The 25,735-nt window shown below is 48.0% G+C and overlaps 1 protein-coding gene across 2 annotated transcripts; it reads left to right on the forward strand.

Annotated features, from left to right (window-relative positions):
- Nucleotides 1-1,451: 1,451 nt before the first annotated feature.
- On the forward strand, nucleotides 1,452-14,244 carry CYP26C1 (cytochrome P450 family 26 subfamily C member 1). 2 transcript variants are annotated; one of them, XM_083443624.1, is made up of 7 exons: nucleotides 1,452-2,133; nucleotides 2,509-2,781; nucleotides 3,516-3,740; nucleotides 4,145-4,420; nucleotides 6,623-6,778; nucleotides 9,782-10,345; nucleotides 12,555-14,244. In XM_083443624.1, exons 2-7 carry the CDS (start codon nucleotides 2,545-2,547, stop codon nucleotides 12,951-12,953), a joined length of 1,857 nt encoding a protein of 618 aa, XP_083299750.1. In that variant the 5' UTR covers nucleotides 1,452-2,133; nucleotides 2,509-2,544; the 3' UTR covers nucleotides 12,954-14,244. The 2 variants fall into 2 exon arrangements, with proteins under 2 accessions (XP_083299750.1, XP_083299749.1); XM_083443623.1 differs by having other exon boundaries at nucleotides 1,452-2,781.
- The last annotated feature ends 11,491 nt before the right edge of the window (nucleotides 14,245-25,735 follow it).

The raw sequence follows: 25,735 nt of genomic DNA on the forward strand, positions 1-25,735 counted from the left end.
AAACCACAGGCATTAGAGAACCTTGCGAACTTCATGGGTGCATATTATTAATATTTGCTAATAAGAATCACTAGCATTCGTTGTATTAGCGGTGCAGAGTTGGTAGTAGAAACTTCCCCCTGTCGAAAGCTGTGTGGATTGGGGCGGGTTGTGTAGTTCCTAAGCCTTCCCCGGGACTCACCCTACTCACTACCTCCAAGCTAAGGTAGCTGGAAGTCCGGCCCGCGTAAATGGAGATGGGGCCGGAATCGACAAGCTACAATCCGCGTACTAAAGTGAGAGAGAAGCACAGATTGCAGGGCAGCTCATGGGCGCCTCGCCCCATTGCCACCTGTGGGTGATATTTAGGAGTTAGCAAGCAAAGGCTTTCATCTCCCTGTCTTCGCCTCTCTCTTTAATATTGCTTGAAATGGCAGTCCCACCTGTCCTGGAGCGACAGGACCCAACTCCGTCGGACTGAAGTAGCTCTGCTTCGCCGTTGCCCACGGAGGGAACTTCTACACCCCACCAAAGTGGGCCCAGAGGGGTTATTTCAGGGAGGGACGGGGAGAGACGCGTGGCTTGCCGCCTGCGGCTTCCAATCCACAAAACACCTAGCCATCCTCTTTGGGGCGGCAAAAGAAACCCAGTTGGTTTATTCCATGTACATCGCGCTTGTCCTCCAAGTAGCTGAGGGGTGATCGATAGAGTCACTCCACCCCCGCCTCCTCTCATTTAATCCTCCGAACAACCCTGCAATGTAGCTTTGGGAGAGAACGATTGGCCCAAGGCCACCTTGGGAGCGTCGAGTGTTCCTGCCTGATCTTCTGTAAACCAGATGTTGACAGACTTCAGGCTGGTGGGATCTGCTTAGAGTTTTTAAACCCGGAGATACGCCAACCGGAGCCAGGAAGCTAGAGGCAACTCCCCACAGCACCTTGGGGCGCACTGCTTCTGAAAGTGCAAATTCCTCCCACCAGGTAACAACCTTTGTAGCTTCGTGATGGAACATCCGCTTTACAGGTCGCGGTTCAATCCGGGTAGGCCTGGGACTTCTGGCGTTCTGGAGAGCGCCTGCCTGTCAGTGTGGACAATAATGACCTAGATATACCAGTGGTCTGGTTTGGTATAAGGCAGATTCCCAGGTTGCTGATTTAGAAAGGGCTGACTGAAGTGAATTAACTGCTTTGTTGTTATCAAGAAGTCTTATTACCCACAGATCTTTCTGCGCGCCCCTGCTCTGAATCACTATTACAGAGCTAACCTGTGGCGACCCTAAGCCCGCTTACCTGGGAGTAAGCCCCACTGAATTCAAGGGCGGGGGGGGGGGAAGGCTCATTTCTGAGTAGACCTGTCTAGGATTGCCTTAACCTGCTCAGTAGGGGCGGGGGGTTTATTCCCAGGTCTCAGCTCTCCTGGCATAAAGTCCTGCATCGCTCCCGGAGCCAGTCCAAGCAGCGCCTTCTGCTTCCAATGAGACGCCTGGTTTTCCAAATCCAGGCGGGGCGGGTAGGGTCCCAGTGGGCTGCTCTTGGGTTACCTGCGAGGCGAGTCTCCCCCTCCCGAGACAGGAGAGGTCCGTCCCAGCAGCGCTTTCCTCCTCCTCCTCCTCCTCCCCCCCTTTCATCGCGGACCCTCTCAGGCGCCAATCGCAGCGCTTTCGGCCCCCCGTTTTAAATATGCAGCGGAGACGTCAGCAGGCTCACCCCCCAGCGAAGGTGGCTGGCCAATATCTATATAAATCTGTGCAAGGCAGAGAATAGCTAAAAGGGGTGTGCGCGAAGGATGCTCCCAAAGGGTGAGAGAAGGAGCGTCCGAGCGCAGGCGGTTTTTGACAGCTCGGCAGAAAAGGGGAAAGGCGGAGGGGGATGAAGAAGAAGCCTCTTCAGAGTTCTCACCCTACGCGCGAGCAGCCTGGGCGGGCAAATCCTCTTTGGATTCCGAGGGGCTGACCGTCGAGGATGGGGCTCGTGGTGCTTGCAAGTGGGTCCGAGGGATCCCGATCCCAGCCACGCCGGTTCTGAGCAGAATGGCCCCCTCTCGCTCCCTGGCCGCAAAAGGAAAGGACGGTGCGCTGTAGTTTCCCCGATCCTTTCAAAGTAGGTTGCGATTCTTTCAGACGCGCAGTGGAAACAGGAAGAGACCCCCGCCGAGGTGAGAGCAAAGTGGCTGCGCTGTTGGGTTTCCTTTTATGTTTTGTGGGGGGTGGGCGTGGGGAGACTCACCAGGAGAGGTGTCTTGGAGGTCTCCTTGACACCTCCCTCCCGGTTTGACTCTCAGGTTTTGCGCGGGCGCACCCGCTTTGGATCGCAAGCCTTGCGCAAGATTCCTTTGGGGACTTTAATGGACGGGTGGCGAGGAAAAGCATCTTTGAATAAAAAGTGGCATTTTGGGGATGGGTTGGCTTCTTTGCTTCCTGTATGGTGAGTTGAACCCACCTCTATGGGAATCCTAATCCGGAGTAGGATGCCCTGGCATCTGGTAGCAGATTTCCCCTCTCAAATATTCCCTTTCTCTCTCCCTCTCCAGCTGAAGCCACAGTCGGCCAGTGAATTCCGCCGGGCGATGCTGCCCAGCCCGAGCACGAAGATGCTGCCGCCGGTGGCAACCTCTGAGGATGCGCTCTCCTGGCTGGAGGCTGCGCTGGCCACCTGCCTGGCGGTGGCCTTCCTGCTGGCGCTGGCGCGGCACCTGTGGGCGCTGCGCTGGAGCCTGAGCCGAGACCGCGCCAGCGCCCTGCCGCTGCCCAAGGGCTCCATGGGTTGGCCCTTCTTCGGCGAGACGCTGCATTGGCTGGTCCAGGTGAGCATTGGAGCGGCGGCGGGCGGGGCAGGTAAAGGAGGAGCCTCCTGGGCTTAGCGCAGCCAGGACCGCGGGACTCTGCACATGGTCAGGGCGCCGAAAAAGAGTTCTAGCGAGTGTGTCCCGCTCAAAGGAAGGTCCTACCGCTAGTCGTCCATTTCTCAGGATGGGAAAACGAAAGCCCTCGAGCTGGAGGGGACGGGGGCTGGGCAAATCAGGGGTAACTCAGTCGGTAGAGCATGAGACTCTTAAGCTCATGGTCGTGGGTTCCGACATTGCAGGGAATCTGACTACATGGCCTTTGTGGTCCCTTCCAACTCTACAATTGCATGATTTTACGACGCATTTGCCCAGCTGTCAGGTCAGTGGGATTTATTCCGAAGCAGGTGCGCCTAAGGCTGTATCACTTCCACAGGTGTTCCTCAACGCAGGGAGGAAAGCACTTTTGTGAGGCTCAGAGACACTCTTCACATGTCCCAGGGTTGAAATTTAGGAATCATAGTAAACCGATTCCCCCTTTGAAAAGGCGCTCTGAGTCCCCTCGGAGGCGATCTCGGGCCGATGGTGCTCTTTCTGGGGGACCAGGATATGTTTGACACAAAGAAGCAGCTGCGAGGACTCAGCCCGGTGGGGAAAGCGCTCAGAGACACCGTCGACTTTCTTCGCAAACTGTCCGCGAAGCTTGAGTCCAGGCCTGCGTCTCCATCCCCCTCTTTATCTGACTGGCTGTGCAGGGTTCCAGCTTCCACAGCTCCCGGCGGCAGAGATACGGCGCCGTGTTCAAGACGCACCTGCTGGGCAAGCCGGTGATCCGCGTGAGCGGCGCCGACAACGTGCGCAAGATCCTGCTGGGAGAGCACAGCCTGGTCAGCGCCCAGTGGCCGCTCAGCACCCAGATCCTGCTGGGCTCGCACACCCTCCTCAACGCCAGCGCCGAGGCGCACCGCCAGCGCAGGAAGGTAGGAGGCCGAGGGGCGCGTCTCTGGGGAGGGAAACCTTGGCCGCCGAGCCTGAAACCGAGCCTAGGCGCCCTCTGGGGAAGAGAAGGCAGCTCGCTGGCGTTCATCTCCCCCTTACAGGTGTTGTTGGGCCCCCACTCCCATCAGTTTTAACCAGCACGGCCAATGGGAAGGAACCATGAGAGATGCGGTCCAGCAATATCTAGGGGTGGGGAGCCCTATAGCTAAAAGCTGGCTGTCGAAGTTTGTGCTGGGCGCTGTCGCAGGTTCCAGTAGCCACTCCTTGGACCCGACCCACGCATTACGCAATTCTCTTGGTTGTTGCTAGGACTATACCACTTAGGACTACTATTAATTTTACATCGCCCGCGGCGATTCTCTCCCTTCTCTTTTCGCCGCGTCAGATCCTGGTCAGAGTCTTCAGCCGCGCCGCCCTGGAGAGCTACCTGCCCCGCATCCAGAAGGTGGTGCGCTGGGAGCTGCGCGGCTGGTGCCGGCAGCCGGGCCCCGTCGCCGTCTATTCTTCCGCCAAGACCTTGACCTTCCGCATCGCCGCGCGGATCCTGCTGGGACTCAGCCTGGAGGAGAAGCAGTTCAAGGAGCTGGCTGGGACCTTTGAGCAGCTGGTGGAGAATCTCTTCTCCTTGCCGCTCAACATCCCCTTCAGCGGGCTGCGGAAGGTAGGGCTGCGTGCGCATGTGTGTGTGTCCCCATCCTCATCGCCATCCAAAGAACTAACTCCGACCATGATCACTTACCCCTATCTGTTCTGAAGTCCCGCTAATGCCACTGATGAGCGCAATCCTAGAACCCCCGGTCTAAAGTGTGTTTATGGCTGTATCCCTACCCTTTGCATCGGATAGACCTTATTTATTATTATATTTCACATCTTTGTAGGCCGCCTTTCAAGACTATGGGTGTCCCAAGGCGGCTTTCTGGCCCATTTGGGGGGTCGGAGGTGGGGTGAGGTTCTGGCTTTGAGCTCTCGGGAGCCCCATCCTCTATTCAGACCAAGCAGCTGGAATAATTTTCTGCTGGAAAGGTATTCTGCACCTGCTCAGAGGCACCTTGCACCTCTTGCTTATTTGTTTGTGTAGGCTATTTTAACCCCCCGCTTTCCCCCCCAAGCAGGACGCAATTAAGTTTTATAGCACAAATGAGACAGCAACCAAACTTTAAAAGCACAAAATCCCAATTAAAACAAAATACCTGCCTATTCTAAAGCCTTTGAAAAGGAAGGGTTTTTTTTAAAAAAATGGATTTAATATTCACACGCGTTGCAACATATGTTGAGTTGCACATTGACTCTAATATAGAATGAACGGTGCGAAATTCAGTTGGAAAAGTCTGAATTGCCCAAGGTGTCCAGCTTAAAAGGGACAAACTCCGGCATCTGTTGCATCGTGCTCGAACACTGATCGCAACGCTTAGGGGGCCACCGCAAAAAAAGCTCTTTCTGCCTGACAAGCGGCAGAACCGCAAATTGGTTCTCATTCCCAGATCGGAAAGGTCAGGGGAGAGCGCTGCCTGGACCTGAGCAGAGCCTTGCATTTAGCCCCCAAACGATTCGGAACCCAGCGGAGCCCATAAAGCACAGGTGCCAGTTCTAACATGAGCGACAGGATACTGGGCAGGCTGAGCTCTTTACTGGTCCAGATTCAAAGCCTGGTCGAAGCCACCCGGTTCCTTGCAACGGAGCACTTTCTGCGGCTTCTGCTCAAGACCTTTATTGGCTGTGAAGGGATTTTGGCGGCGCCCGTGGACGCGGGACGCGGGTCGCGCAGTGCCGACCACCTCTCCTCTAAAACTAGGTCCATTTGAATTAAATGCGTCTTGGTCTTATTGAATTCACTGGGTCTTACTCCCAGATAAACAGAGATTTATGACTGCAGCCTAAGGACCCTGTTGAATTCAACAGGACTTACTTCTGAGTAGACCTGCACCAAGTTTCACTGCTTATTTATCGATTTCCCAAGTCCATAGGATCGCAGCCTAAGGCTCTCTCATCATACACCCGAGGGAGTTTCGTAGAAATCCATTGGGTTCCCCCGACAAGTAAAGCAATAATCCAAAACAGCATTCTTTGAGTTGAAAGCAAATCCCATTTGAACTCTTTCCTTCGGAGTTAAGAGGATCGCATTCGCATTGCACTAAAGGCAGGAACAAGTTGCGTCCTGCGGAGTAAAGGCATCGTCAATGCAGAGTGCCTTTGTACGGTCACGGTGGCTGCCTGGTGGCAGAGGAAAAGGCATTGAGATCTCCTCGAATATCTTCCCCTTTCTCCTTTTTTTGCTTCCAGAAAGTCGTTCATGCCTGATCCATTTAAACACTGTCTCATCCGTGCTCCCATTGCACCGGCTGCGACGCATTACAATTGAAGGCTTTAAACGATTCCCTTCCTGGTATAATTGGGGATTGTTCACACAAACACACGCAAGTCTAGCGCAAGTTTGGGCCAGGTGTGGTGCCATTCATTTGCGTTTTTCTTTAGCAACCAATGGACTTTCAGGATCTCGGATTCCTCCACCCCCACCGCTGGAGTTCCCGGCTTCCTCTTATTGTTCACCTTTTCAAAATTTGGCAGCTCAGCGGCTGAAGGCTTTGTAGTCCTCGGGATTTCCTTTCTCACTGCACTGATTATGGGTTTCGTTGGGCGGGATTGACAGGAACTTTCCCCGTTTCAGCGAAGTTAGAGGCTATATTAAGCGCCGCTTCTAATTATAATGAGCTCCTACCCGGAGAAGTACGGTAAAAGATTGCCTGAACGTTCCAAGCAATAAGCGACTTCTGACGTCTTCGGCCTCCAAAGGCGCTAGACCTGTGTGTGTCTGTGTCTGTGCCTTTCTCCTTAGCCATTGCTGTTTTTTCTCTGAACCCTTCAGGGAATAAAGGCCAGGAATCTGCTACACGAGTACATGGAGAAAGCCATCTCGGAGAAACTGAAGCAGAAGGATCCTGAGGCTCACAGCGACGCTCTGGATTTCATTATCAACAGTGCCAAGGAGCATGGCAAAGAATTTACCATGCAGGAGCTGAAGGTAACTCCCTTTAAGCCGCCTGGAGTGGCCACAGTTGTCCCCTAGCTCACACAACCAAACATGGTCCTTTCCAAAATGACCATGTAAAGAAGTAAAAAAGGTGTAAGTGCCTCTGACCATGTGCAAAGGTCATTTCTCTAGGACGGTCCATCCCACACAGTCTACAAGCAAGACACAGGACTTCCAAGCACCTTGCCAAGTTAGTTCCAACCATATTATGGAAATAATAACCACATATGATGAAATAATTATTCCCACTCCTTCTGGCATGATCTTTGCTCTGCATCTTTTCTGTGGTGTTCAGTTAACTCACATTGACTTTGAACCAGGCATGGATCAGGATCGTGCCCATTTGTTTATTATGGTTGTATTACGCTTTTCCTTGGGGAAATTCGAAGTGGTTTCTTGGCAGTACACACAAAGCATCCTAGGAATTGTGTTTTTTCACCTTTCACAAAACTACAATTCCCAGCACCCTTGACAAATTACAGCCTCCGGGATTCTTTGTGAGGGAGAAATGGGTTGCTGAGCTCTAGCACTGTGACAGCATCCTGTTACCTCAAGCCGATGAATGTCAGTACTGCACCCAGAAGTCATTGTGGTGACTGCGGTCCTCTCCCACTTGCCACAGGGACAGATGGGTTTCATTGGGTGGGATTGACAGAAGGAAAACTTTCCTAATTTCAGCTAAGGAAGAGGATATATGGAGTGCTGAATCTGGTGTCTGGAGATCTGATATGGCCTCCTGCACTTATCCTGAATAGAATCCAGGGCTTAGTGTTGCCATATTTCAAAAAGTTAAAACCAGGACACCCCAAGCTTTTCTGATAGCATTTTGGGCACAGTTTAACCCCCACTGGCAGTTTTCCAGGAAATTTGACTGATTTCCGAAAAATAATCCAGATGCAATTTTCGGAGGCAAAATCCTGGACATGGCCTGGAGAATCAGGACACATGACAGTCCTAAAAGGCTGGGTGTGGAGATTTTTGCAGCAAATGGTTTGAAGTGGAGTTTATTTGATTGCTCTACACCAGACCTATTTCTCCACGTATCATATTGAACTGAATTATTATAAATAGCAGCCTTGAGCAGAAGCTATTTTTTCTTGAAAATAGGGCCAATTCAGTAAAGTCCTAAACACACTTTAGGGGAAGAGGTAAAAAAATCAGTTTCAAAGAAGTGAGACTTCTTTCTGTGCCTCTGATCACCCATCAGGAACCACATCAATCGGAGTAGTCTTTAAAGCACAGAATACAGTTGAGGATTGTATTGTTTTTATTTTAATTTTAAGTCATTCTTGTTTTGACAATTGAAATCGATTGGAATGGTCAGAGTAAGTGTTTCCAGGATCCAAACGATAAACAGAACCACATGAGCTGGTTGATGGGATTCCATATGACATAAGCAGCTGTCTAAACTAGAAAGGCCTCTTTCCAGACAATGAAGTATGTGCCATGCCATGCTGACTCCGCTGTAATAGGTGGTGACTTCACTGAAGTCAGCAATTACCCATCTGCATGGCTATTTTGGCAAATTGGCTTTGCTAGGATGGTGTGTGAATTGGTCTATTCTGTAAACCAGAGATGGGGAACCTGCAGCTTCCAGATGTTGTTGGACTCTCATCTTCCCCAGCCAGTGTGTCCAGAGATGATAAGACAGGCATCCCCAACCTTTGGCCCTCTAGATGTTTTGGCCTACAACTCCCATGATCCCTAGCTAACAGGACTAGTGGTCAGGGATGATGGGAACTGTAGTCCAAAACATCTGGAGGGCCAAATGTTAGGAATTCCTGTGATAGGAGGTGTCACCCAGCAACATCTGGAGGGCCACAAGTTCCCCACTTCTCCTGTGAATGCAAAAACAGATTGATTGGAGCACACATAATTTTCATATTTTCTTTTCAGCATAAAGAGAAACTTTTCAACATTTGTTGCTTAAACCAGGCTCCCTCAAACTCGGCCCTCCAGATGTTTTTGGCCTACAACTCTCATGATCTCTAGCTAGCAGGACCAGTGGTCAGGGATGATGGGAATTGTAGTCTCAAAACATCTGGAGGGCTGAGTTTGAGGAAGCCTGGCTTAAACAATGATATAAGAAAGATTGACATAGGGATATGCTGCCCCTATGGATCCTGTTGCCTGAGGTGGTCAGCTCACTTGGCCTCATGGGTTGTCTGGCCCTGAACTCAAATTCCCATCAGCCTCAGCCAGGAGGCCAGTGGCCAGGGATTACAGTCAGGGATGATGGGAGGTGTAGTCCAACAGCATCCAGAGTGTCACAGGTTAGACTCTGGATTTAATGGATGGAGAGGGGCTCTTGATTCTGGATTTAATAGTCTTATGGAAGTAACGTTCATCCTTAGATGGTACCATCCTTAGATGGTAACATGCATCAATTCACTTAAAAATGCTGTACTCCCTCCTTCTGCTGAGTGGAGCCCCAAGCTTCTGCCCCAAGGTCCTAGGCCCAGCTGTACCACTGCTTGGATGTGTAACAAGTATGGACTGCACAAGCCTGTAAGGAATGATTCACTGATGCAATTGGTAGCCCAAGACAGTTGGGATGAGGAGCCATTTTTTAATAAGTAATTAACCCCTTACTGTAGCTCTGATCATGGGTGTAACTAAGGCGGACAGCTAGATCCTCAAATATTATTATTTATTATTTTATTATTTTTTAAAAACAACAACAACTCAACAACTTTGGCTGTCCCACCTCAACAAAAATCCTGGCTATGCCTATGGCTCTGATCACCAAAACTGTCACCTCAACAATTTCTTATGGATGCTCATGTTTTCCAGGCCAGGTTGGAATCAAAAAATGATGTGAGTTTTCTGGTTCCCCCCAGCTTGAAAGCTCTAACAATGTTATACTTGAATTCTAATCACAATGTGTGTGCCTGCTTGACTTGGACGCACAAGTGGACTCTGTCTTAAATGGCTTGTGGGTGTCATGCCAAAAAAGAGAGTATTTAATCTCTCTCCCAATGGCTTATCTTGCAGGAGTCTGCGATTGAACTGATCTTTGCTGCTTTCTTCACCACCGCCAGTGCTACTACTTCCATGATCCTCCTGTTGCTGAAACACCCCTTGGTCATAAAAAAGATTCAGCAGGAGCTGGTGTCCCATGATCTCACCGGGCAGTGCCATTGCCGCACTGCAGGAGATTCTCTGAGAAACCATCAGTCTTGCCCAGAGACTCTGGTCATCCATGGAAAAGAGAGCAAAGACAGGGATTCCAATCCGCCTCTTCCTCCCAGGCTGGAAGGAGAACTAGACAGAGAGACAAAGAGGGAAGTCAGAGTCCCTAAGTTGGGTCCCATTGCTACAGCAGCCCAAGGAACTGTCCATGAGACTACAAACTGCCCTTGCTCAGCAGCCAAACAAGAAGAAGCAAACCAAGTCCTCGGCGAGCTGGAAAGACATGAGCACTATTGTCAGTCTTACTTGACCCTGGAGAAGATGAGCCGCCTGCGGTACTTGGATTGCGTCATCAAGGAAGTGCTACGTTTGCTGCCCCCAGTGTCCGGAGGCTATAGGACAGCCTTACAAACCTTTGAACTGGATGTGAGTTGTGCGGCTTGCTGCGTGGGTTGCTTTTGTGGATGTGCATGGAATTTGGGCTGGGTTGAGTTGGGTTTCACAAGGTTAGTCTGACCACTTCATAGGGGCCATGGCAGCCACCTTTATAGGGATCATGGGAAACACCCTCCTTTCCTAGTGATGCTATGTGTTTATCCTACTTGGGGACAGAAGATGTTGCAAGAAACAACAGGGGCACTTGGGATTCACAAGTTAGAAACCTAATGGCCCCTGGGGTTTGCTGTGGGAAAGTATGATTGATAGAGTGCAGAAACTGGAATGGGGGTGGGGGGTGGGGAGGCAGGGAAGCATGGGAAAGATACAATGAACAGGAGACCCTGGTAGTAGATAGCTAACTGGGATGGCTTGTGAGAATGAAAGGAGTTGTGAAGAAGGTTCCATCAAATTTCAGTGATTAAACCATAGAACCGATTACTGAGACAGGTGCCTCAAGAGATAGACAGCTGGGAATTGGTAGGGTGTAATTGTTCAGGTCTCGGGAGGCGCTGTGGTCTAAACCACTGAGCCTCTTGGGCTTGCCAATCAGAAGGTCGGTGGTTCGAATCCCCGTGACGGGGTTCAGCTCCCATTGCTTGGTCCCAGCTCCTGCCAACCTAGCAGTTTGAAAGCATGCCAAAAGTGCAAGTAGATAAATAGGTACGACTCTGGCAGGAAGGTAAATGCGCTGCTTTGGTTTTGCCAGAAGCGGCTTAGTCATGCTAGCCACATGACCCGGAAAAACTGTCTGTGGACAAATGCCAGCTCCCTTGGCCTGTAAAGCGAGATGAGCGCCGCAACCCCAGAGTCATCTGTGACTGGACTTAACTGTCAGGGGTCCTTTACCTTTACCTTTTACCAAAATGAATATGGCCACACTGGATGTTCATTAGACCAATTAGTAGGATTGCTGCCATTACAAGTATTGCAATTGGAGCATCTATTGGTGAGAGTAGTAATCTGCAATGGAAGCTGTGCTTGGAGAATGTTTAAAGATTCATAAGCTGAAAGATTGCTGCAAGTGTGTTCCCCACAAAGTCCTTGATTTAACATCAGGGTTAAAAGGGACCTAACTCTCCATAGCTGCAACAAACTCCTCATAGTTATAATTTTCTAGGTGATTCCACCTCAAGCTGTGGCTCACAGAACTACCAAACTGCTCTTTTAATCAGCTCAGATACCATTTCAAGTAAACTTGATTGCAGACATGAAAGAGGAAATTGTTCCCTTTAGAAAAAACCCCAAAACATTCATGCCAAATCAATGACCTCTTGTGCAGGACATGGAGTACTAGTCTCATTTATATATTTAAATAAACTCCCAGAAAAGTGTGGGCTCTGGATCAAGCCTTATCTTGTTGTTGTTATACCATCAAATAGAAGGTGCCGTCCAGTATGTATTTATTTAGCAAAATGTACATACGACTTGATTGTCACAAAACCTCAAAGCAATAAATAGCACAACATGCTTGCTAAGTTGCCTTTGGCTGCCTGCATATGTGCAGGTAGGAGAGAAAGTGTGATAATGTGCATCCGAGAGTTGTATACCCCTTGAATATTAACATAGGCTGTTGACCCATCTAGTTGGGCTTCAAGCAGAGGTCTTCCCCAACCCTGCTGCCTGAAATCACTTTTTAGTTATGCCTCACTGATAATGGGAGCTGTCACACTGCATAAGAATTAAATTATGTGCCAAATATTGTAAGCATTGCTGCAGAGTAGTCTTTAGGTGCTGTGTCAGCTAGATTTATTCTTGCCTGGCTCTTACACTGTTAGGATTAGCATGCTCTCAAGGTGTTGCGAGACCCACACCCTTCATCAAAGATAGAGGTCGATGTGGCGGAGGGAAATTAACAGGTTTTCTCTCAAATATTTGTTGCATACCCATTTCTATTCGACTGTTAAACGGGATTTTGAATACTTCAGTGTACATTCCCTGAAGTTGTGATTCACACATCACTGAAACCATGGTATTTCTGCACCGCCCATTATAGGCCTCTTAACATCTTAATAGGCTTGAGTTTCTGCTCAAGGGTAATGGTACGGGTGAGTTGAATTTGTGAGGCTTCCTCAAAGATGGGGGTCTGTCCTTGTGGATGCTCTAGTCTAGAAGTCGCTTCCTTTCTCCTTCCCTTTGCAGGCTGCCCTCTGCAGGTTGCTGTCTCTGGTGCTGATTTTGTTCTGTCTCCCTCCTGCAGGGCTGCCAGATTCCCAAGGGCTGGAGCGTGATGTACAGTATTCGGGACACGCACGAGACCGCCAGCATCTATCAGACTCCACCAGACATGTTTGACCCAGAGCGGTTTTGGGTGCCACCGGAGGAACGGGAAGAGCACAAAGGAGCTGGCCCCGTCCGCTTTCACTATATCCCCTTTGGTGGGGGAGTCCGAAATTGCATAGGCAAAGAACTGGCCCAGATGGTCCTCAAGTTGCTTGCTATTGAACTGGTCAGCACAGCCCGCTGGGAGCTGGCCACAGCACACTTCCCTAAGATGCAAACGGTGCCTATTGTGCACCCAGTGGATGGCTTGCAGCTCTATTTCCATCCTCTGAAGCAGGGAAGAGAAAGCAGCGGAACCAGCAAGACAGAGACTTGAGAACCATAAACTTCACACGCATTTCCAGCTGAGGATCATGGCAGAACATGTTTCCAGGACAAAACATCCGTCCTCTCCCAGTGTAGGTTTTTTCAGCTGGTGCAAGCCCATTCCCTGCCTGTTGGTTGTGGGAGGGGAAAGGATGAAGTCCCTGTCTGTGGTCCTTAATGGGCTGTGAGTTTCCTATTAGCATCCATTCAGAGACATGCATCTTTCTTAGTTGCACTTTTTGTGTGTGTGTGTGTGTGATGCCACTTTGGGATCTGGTTAGAGAAATCACGGTCCAAAGTTAGATGTCTCAGAAGGAATCCTAGGAAACATTGTTGTCAGTTTTCTATTAGGAGAAGCAAAGGATGTGTAGGTCAAGTAGGTCTTGTGTAGGTCAAGTAGAGGGTTTGTTACCTGAGAGTGTTCTGCATTGATAGTAGACCTAACGTGCTCCTGGAAAAGAGTCTTCAGAGCTCCTCGCAGCTTAGGACAAGATCGCTCCTCTGTTATCACAATGTAGTGGTGGGTCTGTTTCTGATGGGAAGGAAAGTCAATCAACCACTGGCCTGCCAAATAGATATGCTGTAAGTATATTGGAAGCCAGGCATGGGAACTGTCAGATGAGTGGTGGTGGTAGTGCCTATCAGAGGGCAGGCGAAGGAGATGGTATATGGATACATATACAGGTCTACTCAGGTGGCACTGACTCCCAGGTTAAGTGTGCCTGGGATTGCAGCCTGATTCATCTGCCAGACTGCATTGCTGTGGGCTGGTCTTAATTTCACACCATTTAGAAATGCAGACTAGTTATGGACCTGGGATGCTAGGCTTTTAGGAGAAATATGGGGAGGATTTCTTAGGTATGGTTTGCATCATGCATATATGTTATTCGATTTCTTATTTCTTCATACTTTATAGCTGAATGTATGAGCCAACTCCATTGAAAACATTGAGGTGATATGTAGATCCTATTTCTGGCATTCTGACCTGTGATGGCTCCTTGGTAAATTCAAGTCATTAGACAATGATCATGCACTTAATCAAGCTTCACTTGGTCATTGGTCTGCTCAAGATGCTCTCCAGAAGCTCACACCAAACTGCCAACAGGGTACAGTTCCCACAATGATGGCACTCTGCCCCCCCCCAAACCCCCAGTTCAAATAGCAGTGGTTGGGTTTAAATTAGTTCCAACTCACAAAGCAACTGGTTTGTAGATCGTGGCTTATGAGTACATACCTTTAATTCTGTACCCCTATTCATTATAGGCCAATGCTGTGTATTGTATAAAATCTCTTATTCCCGAGAGGTGTCTCTGAAGCCCAATCTTTTGGCTCAAGAGTGCTTTTAGTGCTCCTCTCCAGCTGATTATGAAAGCACTTCATAGAAATGAAAAAAAAAAGTGAGTGGGTTATGCTGCTGGTGTGAGCCAAGGAGGAGTGGATAGTGGAATTGTAGAAGCGGTATATGTGGTTAATTTCAACCTATGGACAGCTCCCATGCAAATGTCCAAGTGTGTAGGATGCTGCTTTAGTGACATGGGTTGGACAAGATGCATTGGTAGCTTACAATATTGCAATAGCATCTTCCATTTCCGATGGAGATCTGCTTAAAGCTGCTGCTAGGAATTGCCATCTCTAGTGGCCCGCGGATTGTGGCATTTATTTAGGATGATTTGAGAAGAAGAAAACCAGGCTGCTGGCTGTGAATTAGAAATTCAGAAAGAAGATAATTTTTTTAAGGAAACATGCAGGCGGTATGAATCTGCAATGTGCAGAGCTGCAATGGGCATTCCTATTACAGTGGTACCTTGGTTTACAAACTTAATCCATTCCGGAAGCCCATTCTTAAACCGAAACCATTCTTAAACCGAGGTGTACTTTCCCTAATGAGGCCTCATGCCGCCAGTGCCCTTCCATCATTCAGATTATGTTCTTAGACCGAGTTAAGTTCTCAAACCAGGACACTACTTCTGGTTTTGTGGAGTTCATAAACCGAATCGTTCGTAAACAGGGCTGTTCTTAAACCGAGGTACCACTGTACTTGTAGAAATACTGTATTGTTAGGGGTTTAGTTCTTGCTGTACACCTGTATACACTTCACGTTTCAGGTGGGGGTTACTTGATTAAATGCTATTCCATACAAAAGCAAAGCAAAGCAAAAAACTGGCATGCCTGATAGAAAGCTAGCCTAGAACGCTTGTTTTTGACATGTCAATTTTCTGTGCACATGACTTTTTTGAATTGAGGAACTTTTCATCATGTGGGCTCCCCCTGCCAGCAGTCTGAAGTAGTGCATTCCAGGCACATGTTTGCCACCTCCTTGAGAACAAGGCCTTCCTTATAAGCAGCACTTCAAAGGTGTCCTTGTAATTCTGTCTTCCCTTAGGATGTATACACCTCAAGTAGCCTAGATGCATCAGATGTTGTATAGCGGTGTTGTGTGTTCAACATTGTACTGTGGTGACCACCATGCTGCTACAGACTAGCAATAAACGTTTGAGGTAACTTTGCTGTAGAGAACATAGCCCCCAGGTGAAATTCTGTACTAGTTTTCACCAGGGACAAGATCTTTCAGGAATGAACCGGGTCAGAAAGAAGTCCTGTCCAGTTTTGTTTATTAAAAATGTTTGTCATGACACACTGAGTAGTTGAGAGCTGGACTTGCCTTGGAGCATTCCGATAAGAACTTCGCGTGATTTTTGAGCCAGAACATCCATTATGCCACAATCATGCCTTAGGAAACACAAGAACACAAGAAGAGCCCACCAAAACAGGCCAATGGCTCATCTAGTCCAGCTTCCTGTTCCCAGAGCGGTCAACCAGATGTATTCCCTTCTCAGGGAAGACCTGAGAAATAATCTCTGTTAACAGTGGCTCACATTCACAAAAATTGATCCTTGTTGTATACTGACAAAGCAAGAGGATCTTAATTTGAGTCAAAAGCACTACGAGAAAGTATGGCTAATCGCCTTCTAGCATAGCAATTAACACTGCAATCCTAACCATGTGTTCTCAGAAGTAAGTCCTATTGAATTAAATGGGTCTTATGGACAAGTTAGTTGGGGCTGGATTGCAGCCTTAATTCTCAAGAAAGCCCATCTATCATTGCAGAAATGACTAAAGCTGAAAAATTTGGTCTTCTAAAGACCATTGGTGTGATTTATAATCAACAGAAAACAACATTTTAAATTATTCTGACAACTATTGAAATTAGTTCAGGTGTTCACAGGACAGTCTGTGTTAACAGCAGAAGGGCGCATTCTCCCTTATGTGAAATATGAGGAAATGCAGCTTTTAAAATATTGAACCTGTTAGGTTGCATCAGGGACACCAGGTCCCACCCACTAACTTTTTTTCTTTTCTGTATTGAGATCTGAACATCCTGGCCCATCCACCTACACTTTCTCTGTTGTTGGCAGCAAAGCTAAAGTTTGGATTGCCCCCAAAGTGGAGCTCACCAAATTAAAGTTGTAGAACTAAGCTGGAGGCTTTCCTCCTTACGAAGAGACCATCTACTGAGTCTATCAGAGATCTTGATAGCTCAGCATTACAACCTTGGAAATACAGAACAGCATGCCTATTACTGTCCTATGATACAAGCCCTCAGGTTGCAATCTTAGACACCCTTACGTGGGAATAAGTCCCATTGAACTCAGTGGGACCTGGAAGTAAGCCAGGAGTGGGGCATCTCCCAACCTGAGGGCCACATTCCTTCATGGCGAATATTCTGGGGTCCACATGCCAGTGCTGGGTGAGGCAAAAGTAGACAGAACGGCAGACATGACCTTTAACTTTGTACAGTAGGCCACAGTCCTCCCTGCAAAAGCCATAGGTACTGGGGTATAATTTTGTTTAATGCACGGCTTTGACACCAATGGACATATGGATGCCCATTTTAATGTTATTTCAGTTCTAAGTAATGGCTGCTGATGCTCTTGTTCTTTTGTGCATGACAGCATCTGTTCCAGATTTTTATTTGGTTGGATGGCACCTTGAAAGCCTCCTTCCGGCAACTCCTGCAGCCAAGGTGCTGCCAAACATACTGCTCTGCTTTCCTTTGGACCACATCAGTGAGGTTGTGAGGGGGGTCTTGCCATCTTGGCAGCCCAGAACCTCCATATCCATGCGCTCCATTCTCTCTTGAGACAGACAAATACCAACTATGTACCACATGTTTCTCATATATAACAAAACAAGTTAGTACAGACATTACTGGTAACTAGTTCTTCCTACTAGTTATATGCACACAACAGAGAGTTATTTCCAGGTATGAAGCAGTTGTCAAAGTTAAAATATAGCCATTTTCTCCACCTGGTGGCATTTAAAACAAACTACAACAGAATGCATCTTCGAGTTCAGTTATTTCTAATCACTTTAAAGGGGTCTGTGACTGTATAATAACTGGTTGATTGTTTCTAATTGCTCTGTGGTTTGCACAGGAGAGGGCTTTTTTAAGCATTAAGATTAATAACAAGAGGAGTCAAAACAAGCTTTCTTTGTGATCAATTTTACACCTCTTTGCTTCAGTGGATGGAGAGATGAATCATCCCATCGTTCCCACTCCTGCCAATTTTTACTGAATACCAGCTTTCCATAACCTGGTGCCCTTGAGATATTTTGGACTACAACTTCTATCAGCTCCAGTTCAGTCCAGTCTCAGGTTGGGGAAGGATGCTTGAGATGATCACTATGTCTGAAATTAACTCCTGATTTTAGTTATATTCCCTCTCTTGCAGCTGAAACAAATTTGGGGAAAACATCGCCCTAACTCAGTTGTGTTTTACAAAATGTTAGGAATTTGTTTTATGATAATTTGAATCCACTCACCGAGACAGGTGTGAATACTGTTAGGTTTAGGAGGAGGAGTTAAGGAGAAAAACAAAATTGGCAAATTGATACTGGAAAGTATTGCCTTTAAATTAATAAGCAAAGACAAATGTCAAAGCCAAAAAGCAAACCTTATATTTTGAAAAAGGCTGAACTTTTTACTTCTGTATAAAGCTTCATTTCTAACTCCTCCCTGCAGATTTATAAAAATTGCTACCCACCCAGCTTCCAGCGCTCTTCAATTCACCATGTCATCAGGTGGACATGGCACTTTCATTTGTGCAATTTTTAAAACTGCGAATGGATCCATTCTTCTGCCCAGAGCCAGTTTTTAAGGCAATATATTCATGCTTCTGTTTGGTGGGCCCCAAATAGTAGGTTTATTTGTTTGTTTGTTGTATTTATATACTGCCCTATACCCGGAGGTCTCAGGGCAGTTCACAGAAAAGATCACAATATATAAAATCAAAATAAGAACAATAACCCAATAACACCTCCCCACAAAAAGAGCCATATTTTAAAAGGGTATAGCATGTCAGGTCAACCAAAGGCCTGGTTAAAAAGGAATGTTTTTGCCTGGCGCCTAAAGGTATATAATGAAGGTGCCAGGTGAACTTCCCTGGGGAGAGCATTCCATAGATGGGGAGCCACTGCAGAGAAGGCCCGTTCTCGTGTTGCCACCCTCCAGACCTCTTGAGGAGGAGGCACACGAAGGAGGGCCTCAGAAGATGATCTCAGGGTCTGGTTAGGTTCGTATGGGAAGAGGCAGTCCTTGAGGTATTGCGGTCCTGAGCAGTTTAAGGCTTTATGGGTCAAAACCAGCACTTTGAATAGGGCCCAGAAACTAATTGGTAGCCAGTACAGTTGGTTCTCATTATGGTGAGGTCTTGTTAGCCGTTATTATGTTTAAACAGAAACACTATTGCTGCAACCCCTGTCCTAGGTAAAATTTGCCTAAAATATTATCTTGGATACTATTTGGTACAGCTATTTGGTAGCTGTACCAAAATATTCCAGTGTTATTGCCAGTAAATGGCTGGCTTAAAATGGAGTTAGCAGAGGTGAAAGTATCCTCTGCTTTGTTCTTATCACCAGATAATCAATCATGAAATGAAACAAGCATTTAAACATACAGTTGTCTTTAAAATATCATGTCTTATATGAGGTTATCTTCTTCTGCTTCCTGCTATGATTGCCGCTGTTTTTACTTACACTGTAAGGCACTCAAAACAGAAATTCAGCAGATGGAGCATTACCTGTATAATCTTTAATGTTTCGGAAACCCACATCTGCAGAATATTTGGTAGTCCTGCAGTCGTTAATCCTGCTTCCTATCAGGGGCCTCTGGGGTCAAAATACCAGCCCTGATTTCATTTACATTCTGAAAGGAAGATGCCTGTTGGGTTCACTGGACTTTAACCCTGGCCTAAATAAACTTCATTCATATCTAGTTAAAGTGTCTGATTAAGGGAGTCTTCATGTGCCTGACACCATGGCTTGAAACAGATTTATTGGGAATCAAGTCTCACTGCTATCAGCAGAATTTATACTGTCATTCTTAGTGTGACTTTTTATTAGTATCCATTGGGGTTGCCCCAGGAATAAAACATTGTAGTTGATTAATTCTATGAGTTTTAGTTGATTAAGTCATTGTTCAATCAACTGCATTGTTATAAATTTGCTTACAGCTAAGTAGTCCAAAACAAACAAACAAACAAACAAACAAACAAACAAACAAACAAAGCATACAAACATGTGACCAAGGCACCCCGTTACAAGACCTGTTTTCTACATGAGAAAGAACAGGGAACAGTTCTCCCAAGCTGCAGGTATTATTTATATATTTGTATATCACCGCTTTGAGGGTGTCCCCCCCCCCTAAAATCAAGTGGAATATAAATTTTATGAAATAAACAAACAAACAAATATTAATATTAATTTATTTATTTTTGAAAATTTGCTGCCTGAGTAACCAGCCACCTTTTCGGTATACTTAGCTAAATTTCAAATGAAGGCAGTTAGGAAGCTTCAGAAAGTTTGTATGAGTTTTAACTTGTTTCGGTCTATTCAGTTTTAACTTTCTGTATGTTTTAAATTATGGTTGCAAATTTTTTAGTGATAATTTTTTGGTTTTATCTTTCTTGTAAACTGCTTTGAGGTTTTTTCCTACAATCAATTAGTTAAAAAAATTATGAATTAAATAAATTAGATTAAACAATAACTCAAGTAAACATTACAGCCCTACTATTCTTCCATCATAAACTGGGATCAGAAGAGGGGATAAAAATACCCACCATTGACATTTTACTCTAATGTGACTTATTAGCCACCACCAGAAATTCCTATTTTCAGAAAGAGGTGCTTTAGCTGTCTTCCAAGTATCTCCTCTGGGGAAGAATGGGCTTATTTGTCTAATTTCTTATTCTTCTTCAGATTTCTGTTCTGTTTCATCCTTCTTTTCTTGTGAAAAACTCTTGTCTGTAAACAGTGGGGTTGTTAGATAACTGGCACTGGGTGTCTATAGAATACCTTTGGGCCTCCATAATAAGTCAGAGAGACCGTCAGTAGACTCACTTACCTGGAGGTACAGAAGCACCAACTGGAAAGCAAGATTTCCGAATGAACTCTCAGGGTGCGGATCCTGTGTAAGATAATTCCGCCTTTGTTTTTTCTCTCTTCCACCGTCCCACCCCCCCCCCCCCTTCGCGAAGGTTGCCCTTAAATGCTGAGTTAAATGCTGTTGGCAGGCTGACCCTCGAGTGAACCTGAAGCCTCTGCCCTCTTGACCTTGCCTTTTAAGGTGAATCTTTGTGGTAAACTGAGAAAAAAACAACAACAGCCAAATGTCAATGACTAACTTTAATTAGCACAGCTCCCCTAGACGACCCCCCTTCTAAATGCTACAGATAGAAGTCATGGTGAGATTTCCCTCCTTTAATCAAATGGGTTTGATTAAAATAAAAAACACAATGGAAAGAAGAAGCGCCGGGACTGTTGGATTTCGTTTTGGAGACCTGTTTCACACCTACCCCACCGCTTCGGTTCACACCCAATTCGGTGGTTCTAAACGCGGATGTGGATCGTGTGAAGGGGTTCTTCCACCACGCGTTGACTAACCTGCCGGCAGGAGTGTGGAGGACAGGGAAAGAGCGAATGTCTCCTACCATGAGACTGCCTTCATTCAATCTAGCATGGAGAGGGTATAATCTATAGATGTTCCTGGTTCAGTTTTCTTTCGCTCTCTTCTCCTCCTCCAGAAGAGCCTGGGAACTTAACTCGGGCTTTCAGACACAAAATTCATTCTTCTAGCTTTTCCTTCATTCCCCGAATCTTAGCGCTTCCTATTGCAGAGCACTCACTCCGATGACCGTCTGCTGGGAAGTAAGTCCCGTTGCATTGAATGGGGAAGAGCGCACGGAATTGAGGACACAGGTTGCAGTTCTGTACCTTACTTCCTAGGGAGAAAGCCCCACTGGGACTTGCTTCTGAGGAGACATGCACTGCTCACCGCTGTAGTTAGTTAGGCTCTCCAGGGCACACTGCAAGCCTCAGATTCACTGGCCCGATTAAAAGGGAGAAACCTGCGAGTCTGAAACTGGCGAAGGCGCGAAGGGCACTTGAAGCTCGAACGCAGCCGCTGGTACGTTTCAAAAGCAAGACTGAAAGAGGGATAGATCCGGCTTTCAAGCTGGTGGACGCGCTGAAAGACTGAAATGAAATTTGGAATGAAAACTGAATCTCTGAAGCCTCTGAAGCGTTGATCTCCGAGAGTCGGGATAGTGAGAAAGCCGTTTAAAAACCGGATAGCGCGGAAGCCTAATGCGCTCTTGATTCCGGTTGACTTACCTCGGAGAATAAACACAAACATAGGATTGGTCAACATAAGAAGATCATATATATTTCGTTTGGAGTATTTTCGTTTTCTTTTTCAAAAATGCCCTCTGAGTGTATTGGAGCGGAGATATTGATTTATTTATCATTTATTAAATTTATATAGTGCCCTTCCTCCGAAGATTTCAGGGCAGTTCACACGACCGAATATACACGTTTGTGAATTCCTACATTCATAAGCACATGAAGAGTCTCCTGGCACGTTAACGACAAAGGGTGGGTTTATATCCAAAGGTAATCAAAGTAGACCTACTGAAAGCAATGGATGGTCAACTTCATTAGGGCGCCTCTAACAAGCTTTCACGGACCACCACCAGACCTGAGGATTATTTTCCCTTCATGCATCTGCTGAAGGGGACTTTGGTAAAGTGGACCCCGAAAGCTCATTCGCAGTCAAAAGTGTTAGTCTATCGAGGTGCCCAAAACCGCGTGTGATGCTGCTACTGCTGCTTTAAACGGTTTAGCTCGGGGATCGTGGCAGCCTTTAACTCGCCTAAGGTTGCGCAGGAGTTAATAGGTTTTTTGAGAAGGGAGGCCCGGACCTTTCCCCACGGTAGAAGTCCGAACCCCACCCCACTCCGCCCCCGCTTCTTCCCCCTTCGAAAGTGCAACGTAATGACCGTTAACTTGCCACCCCCACCGCCCCAGTCCCTTCGTATTCGGCTGTTAATTTCTTGACCTTCTTCCAAGATGTCTTTAATGATCCCTTTCACTCTCTGACCACTGGAGAATCCCGGCCCCCCCCCCCCCCGCAGCCTCGGGATTGACGGCTGCGGAGATAATAAAGGTTTCCTGTGTTAATTAACGGTGCTCAGACCACCGTATCTCGTTATTTGGCGGACAGTGAACTTGGCGCAGGAGCTGGCAGGGTTCATTCATCCGGGCGGTAGGTCACTGGCAGGTCAGCGCATGGGAACGCGCAAGTGCCCCGGGGTTAGGCCACTGTTCGCGGAGCCGCAGACGCACCACCGGACGGGCATCCGCCCCCATTAGGCGCACACGCACGAGGAGGATCCAGGTCCACCCCCCCCCCCAAGCTCGCCAGGGCCCTGGGCTTATATAGGTCAGGCGAGGGGGCGAGGAGGGAACACAGTGAGCCTTAAAAAAAATCTACTAAAAACAAAAGCCAACCGTGGGGGGAAGAACGACACAGGCCAGGAGTCCGTCCTCGCCTCTTCCCCTCCAACATAATTAATATAATCAGCTCCCATTCTGGCAGTGCTTGTTGACTGGGGGGTCGGGAAGGAAGGAGCCAGGAGGAGCCGGAGGATCGGGACCGACTTCAGCTGCCCTCGAACTGAACAACGCACTTTTGTTAACCCCTAGCCAGATTATAATTACGTGTAATCATTTGAGTAAGAGACTTGGCCAGTGTTAATGGCAGGCTGGGATGACACGCAGCTTGCAGAGAGAAAGGACCCGAGTCTCCCCACGCGCACCGATTCTCGATTCCGAGAAGAGGGGCTTGCCTCGTCCTTTTCGCACGGCGCGCCAAGAATGCTCGGGTGCGTGTGAACGTTGTTTATGCGAGTTCTCGGGCGCTGCGTTTCCTTCGGCTCCCTGAAAAGAGGACCAAGCTTTTGAGGAGACACGTGTACGATTGCCCCGCTGTGTATGTGGCTTGCTGCAAATCCTGCAAAGGATCCTGGGCTTGGTGGGCTCGGTCCCATTTTATGCTCCTCAGCCAGAGAACAAAACGAGGAGCAAAACGCTTCTCCCGGCCTGGCCCATATGACATCCTCACCACAACCCTGTGAGGTAGGCAACAGTTTCGTGGCTGAGTGACATTTGATCCTGCTTCTTCCCAGCTGCACTCTGGCAATGTGCCCGCCCCACCAGACTCACTCCCCAGGATAATGAAATCTGCACACTTAGCCACAAATAGGTGGATCATTCCCTGCAGAGCAGACTTATTGCTGTCCACGAATTTACTCCAGAGCGACTTGCTCCAAGGGGGCATCCCGATTCTCAAAGTGTAACACTTCCTCCCGTAGTGCTTTGATTTTTCTCTCTCCACTCTTAACTCCAGGAGGAACGGAAAGAATTCCAGTTAGACACTTCCACTGCCCTGCGCCTTCCGACCGTCCCCAATAAACCCCTGCATTTTTCTAGGTTCACCCTTGTCCCTTCAGCTCAAAGGGATTTCCCTGTAGACCAGCCGCATAATCAGAATGTACGACATAAATCTATGATCAGCTGCAAAAAAGACAGCAAGCAAGCGCTGGCTGCTCAAGGCGCTTCTTGAATTCCCTCGCCTTGCAGTGGAACTGAGTGCGCTAATGCATTTACTCGAGTCCTACACGAATCCCACAGCCCTCTCCTTGGGAGAAAAAATGCGGCACCTAGGCCGCATTTCCCCTAGAATAGCCGCAGGCCGATCCCGGTGGCGACTCTGTGAGCAGCGGGACCACCTCCCCGACCCTTCTTCTTTCGCTCCCGGGCTACGCAAGTGCTATGCGTGTCTGCAGCGCTTGGCGAACACCCAGCGCCCTCTGGCACGAAAGGGAAATTTCGGCCTGGCTTGGGAAGCCTCTTGGAGAGGGAAAGAAAGGCGGCAGCGGGGCCGTCCCGAGGGTCCCCAGAGAAGCGGTTTTCTGGTCTGGTAACCCCACTAAAACTTTTTGTTGTTTAGTCGTTTAGTCGTGTCCGCCTCTTCGTGACCCCACAGACCAGAGCGCGCCAGGCACTCCTGTCTTCCACTGCCTCCCGCAGTTTGGTCAAACTCATGCTGGTAGCTTCGAGAACACTGTCCAACCATCTCGTCCTCTGTCCTCCCCTTCTCCTTGTGCCCTCCATCTTTCCCAACATCAGGGTCTTTTCCAGGGAGACTTCTCTTCTCATGAGGTGGCCAAAGTATTGGAACATCATCATCATCATCATCATCATCATTATTATTATTATTATTATTATTATTATTATTATTATTTGCTAAGCGAGGAACACCCCCGCTCCCTCCCCGCCAGTGGGCTCCCAAGCACGATCTGCTGGAGAAACCAATGAATGGAAGATGTCCGCAGGTCACCTCTGACGCATAGTCTTACGGGGGTAACAACGCAAATATTCGGGGTATGTCTCAGTGGGGAAGTAAAATGGGGGCGGGGAGTCGACGTGGCAGCCTTGGCCAAGCAGCGAGAGAGCGGGTACTTCCGAGAAGGCAAGGGTGGTTTGTGCAAACAGGTGCTTGTCGCCCTCGGCTGGCCTCTTTCCAGGGGTTAGGCTGCGGTAGCTACGAAGTTGAACCCAAGGCCTAGGGCGCAAAGGTTTCGAGTTGGGCCTTTAAATCGTAGTTCTTCGCCGGAGTAGGCAGGGGGTGATCCTAAAGGCCAGGCGAACCCCACCCCACGCCATTCTCGGCAGATCGGATAAAAGAGGCTTTACTCCCCCAAGTCAGTAGGGGATTATGTTCGGGGTACATAATAATAATAATAATAATAATAATAATAATAATAATAATAATAATAATTTTGCTGCGCCCATCAGAGTGGTTCCCCAGCCACTTTGCGCGGCTCCTACACCTGCACCTTTCTCTGCCCGAGGCTTTCTTTCGTGTGCGGGGCAGCGGTGGGGAATGGGGTTTATTTCCCTTCCAGGAGAAAGTAGCGCAAGGCAAATGCACCCAGAGGGACTTTGGGAACCGGAACGGGGCGCAGCTTTGCGCCCGATGCACGCGCTGGCCGCCTCTTGTCCAACCCTCGCTTCCTTCCGTTCCAACTTCTCTGGCTGGCCCCAGAGAAACCGACTTGACATTTCTGCAGATTCGGGGTCAAGATGGCTGCGGAGTGAAGCCTGATTCGCCCTCCCCCGCCACGCAGGTCTGGAGAGAATCCGAGTTCACACCTTCTCCGCCCGCCCTCGCAGATCCGGCTGCCCCCCCCCCCCAGGCGACTCTGTGTGTTTATCTTTCGCCCCAACAACCTCCCTTTCCCTCGCTGACCTGCGTTTGAACCTACGATTCGCCCCGCGCCATCAGCTTGGAGAATTTACTCCGTCTTCTCGCTGCTGCTGCGGATTCCTCCTCTCAGATCCCTTGAACGTAAATATCCAACCCCTGTCGGTGGGGTGAACTGCAGGCCAAGG

The sequence above is a fragment of the Podarcis tiliguerta genome, assembly GCF_965153285.1.
Source record: "Podarcis tiliguerta genome assembly, chromosome: 5".
Lineage (NCBI taxonomy): Eukaryota > Metazoa > Chordata > Lepidosauria > Squamata > Lacertidae > Podarcis > Podarcis tiliguerta.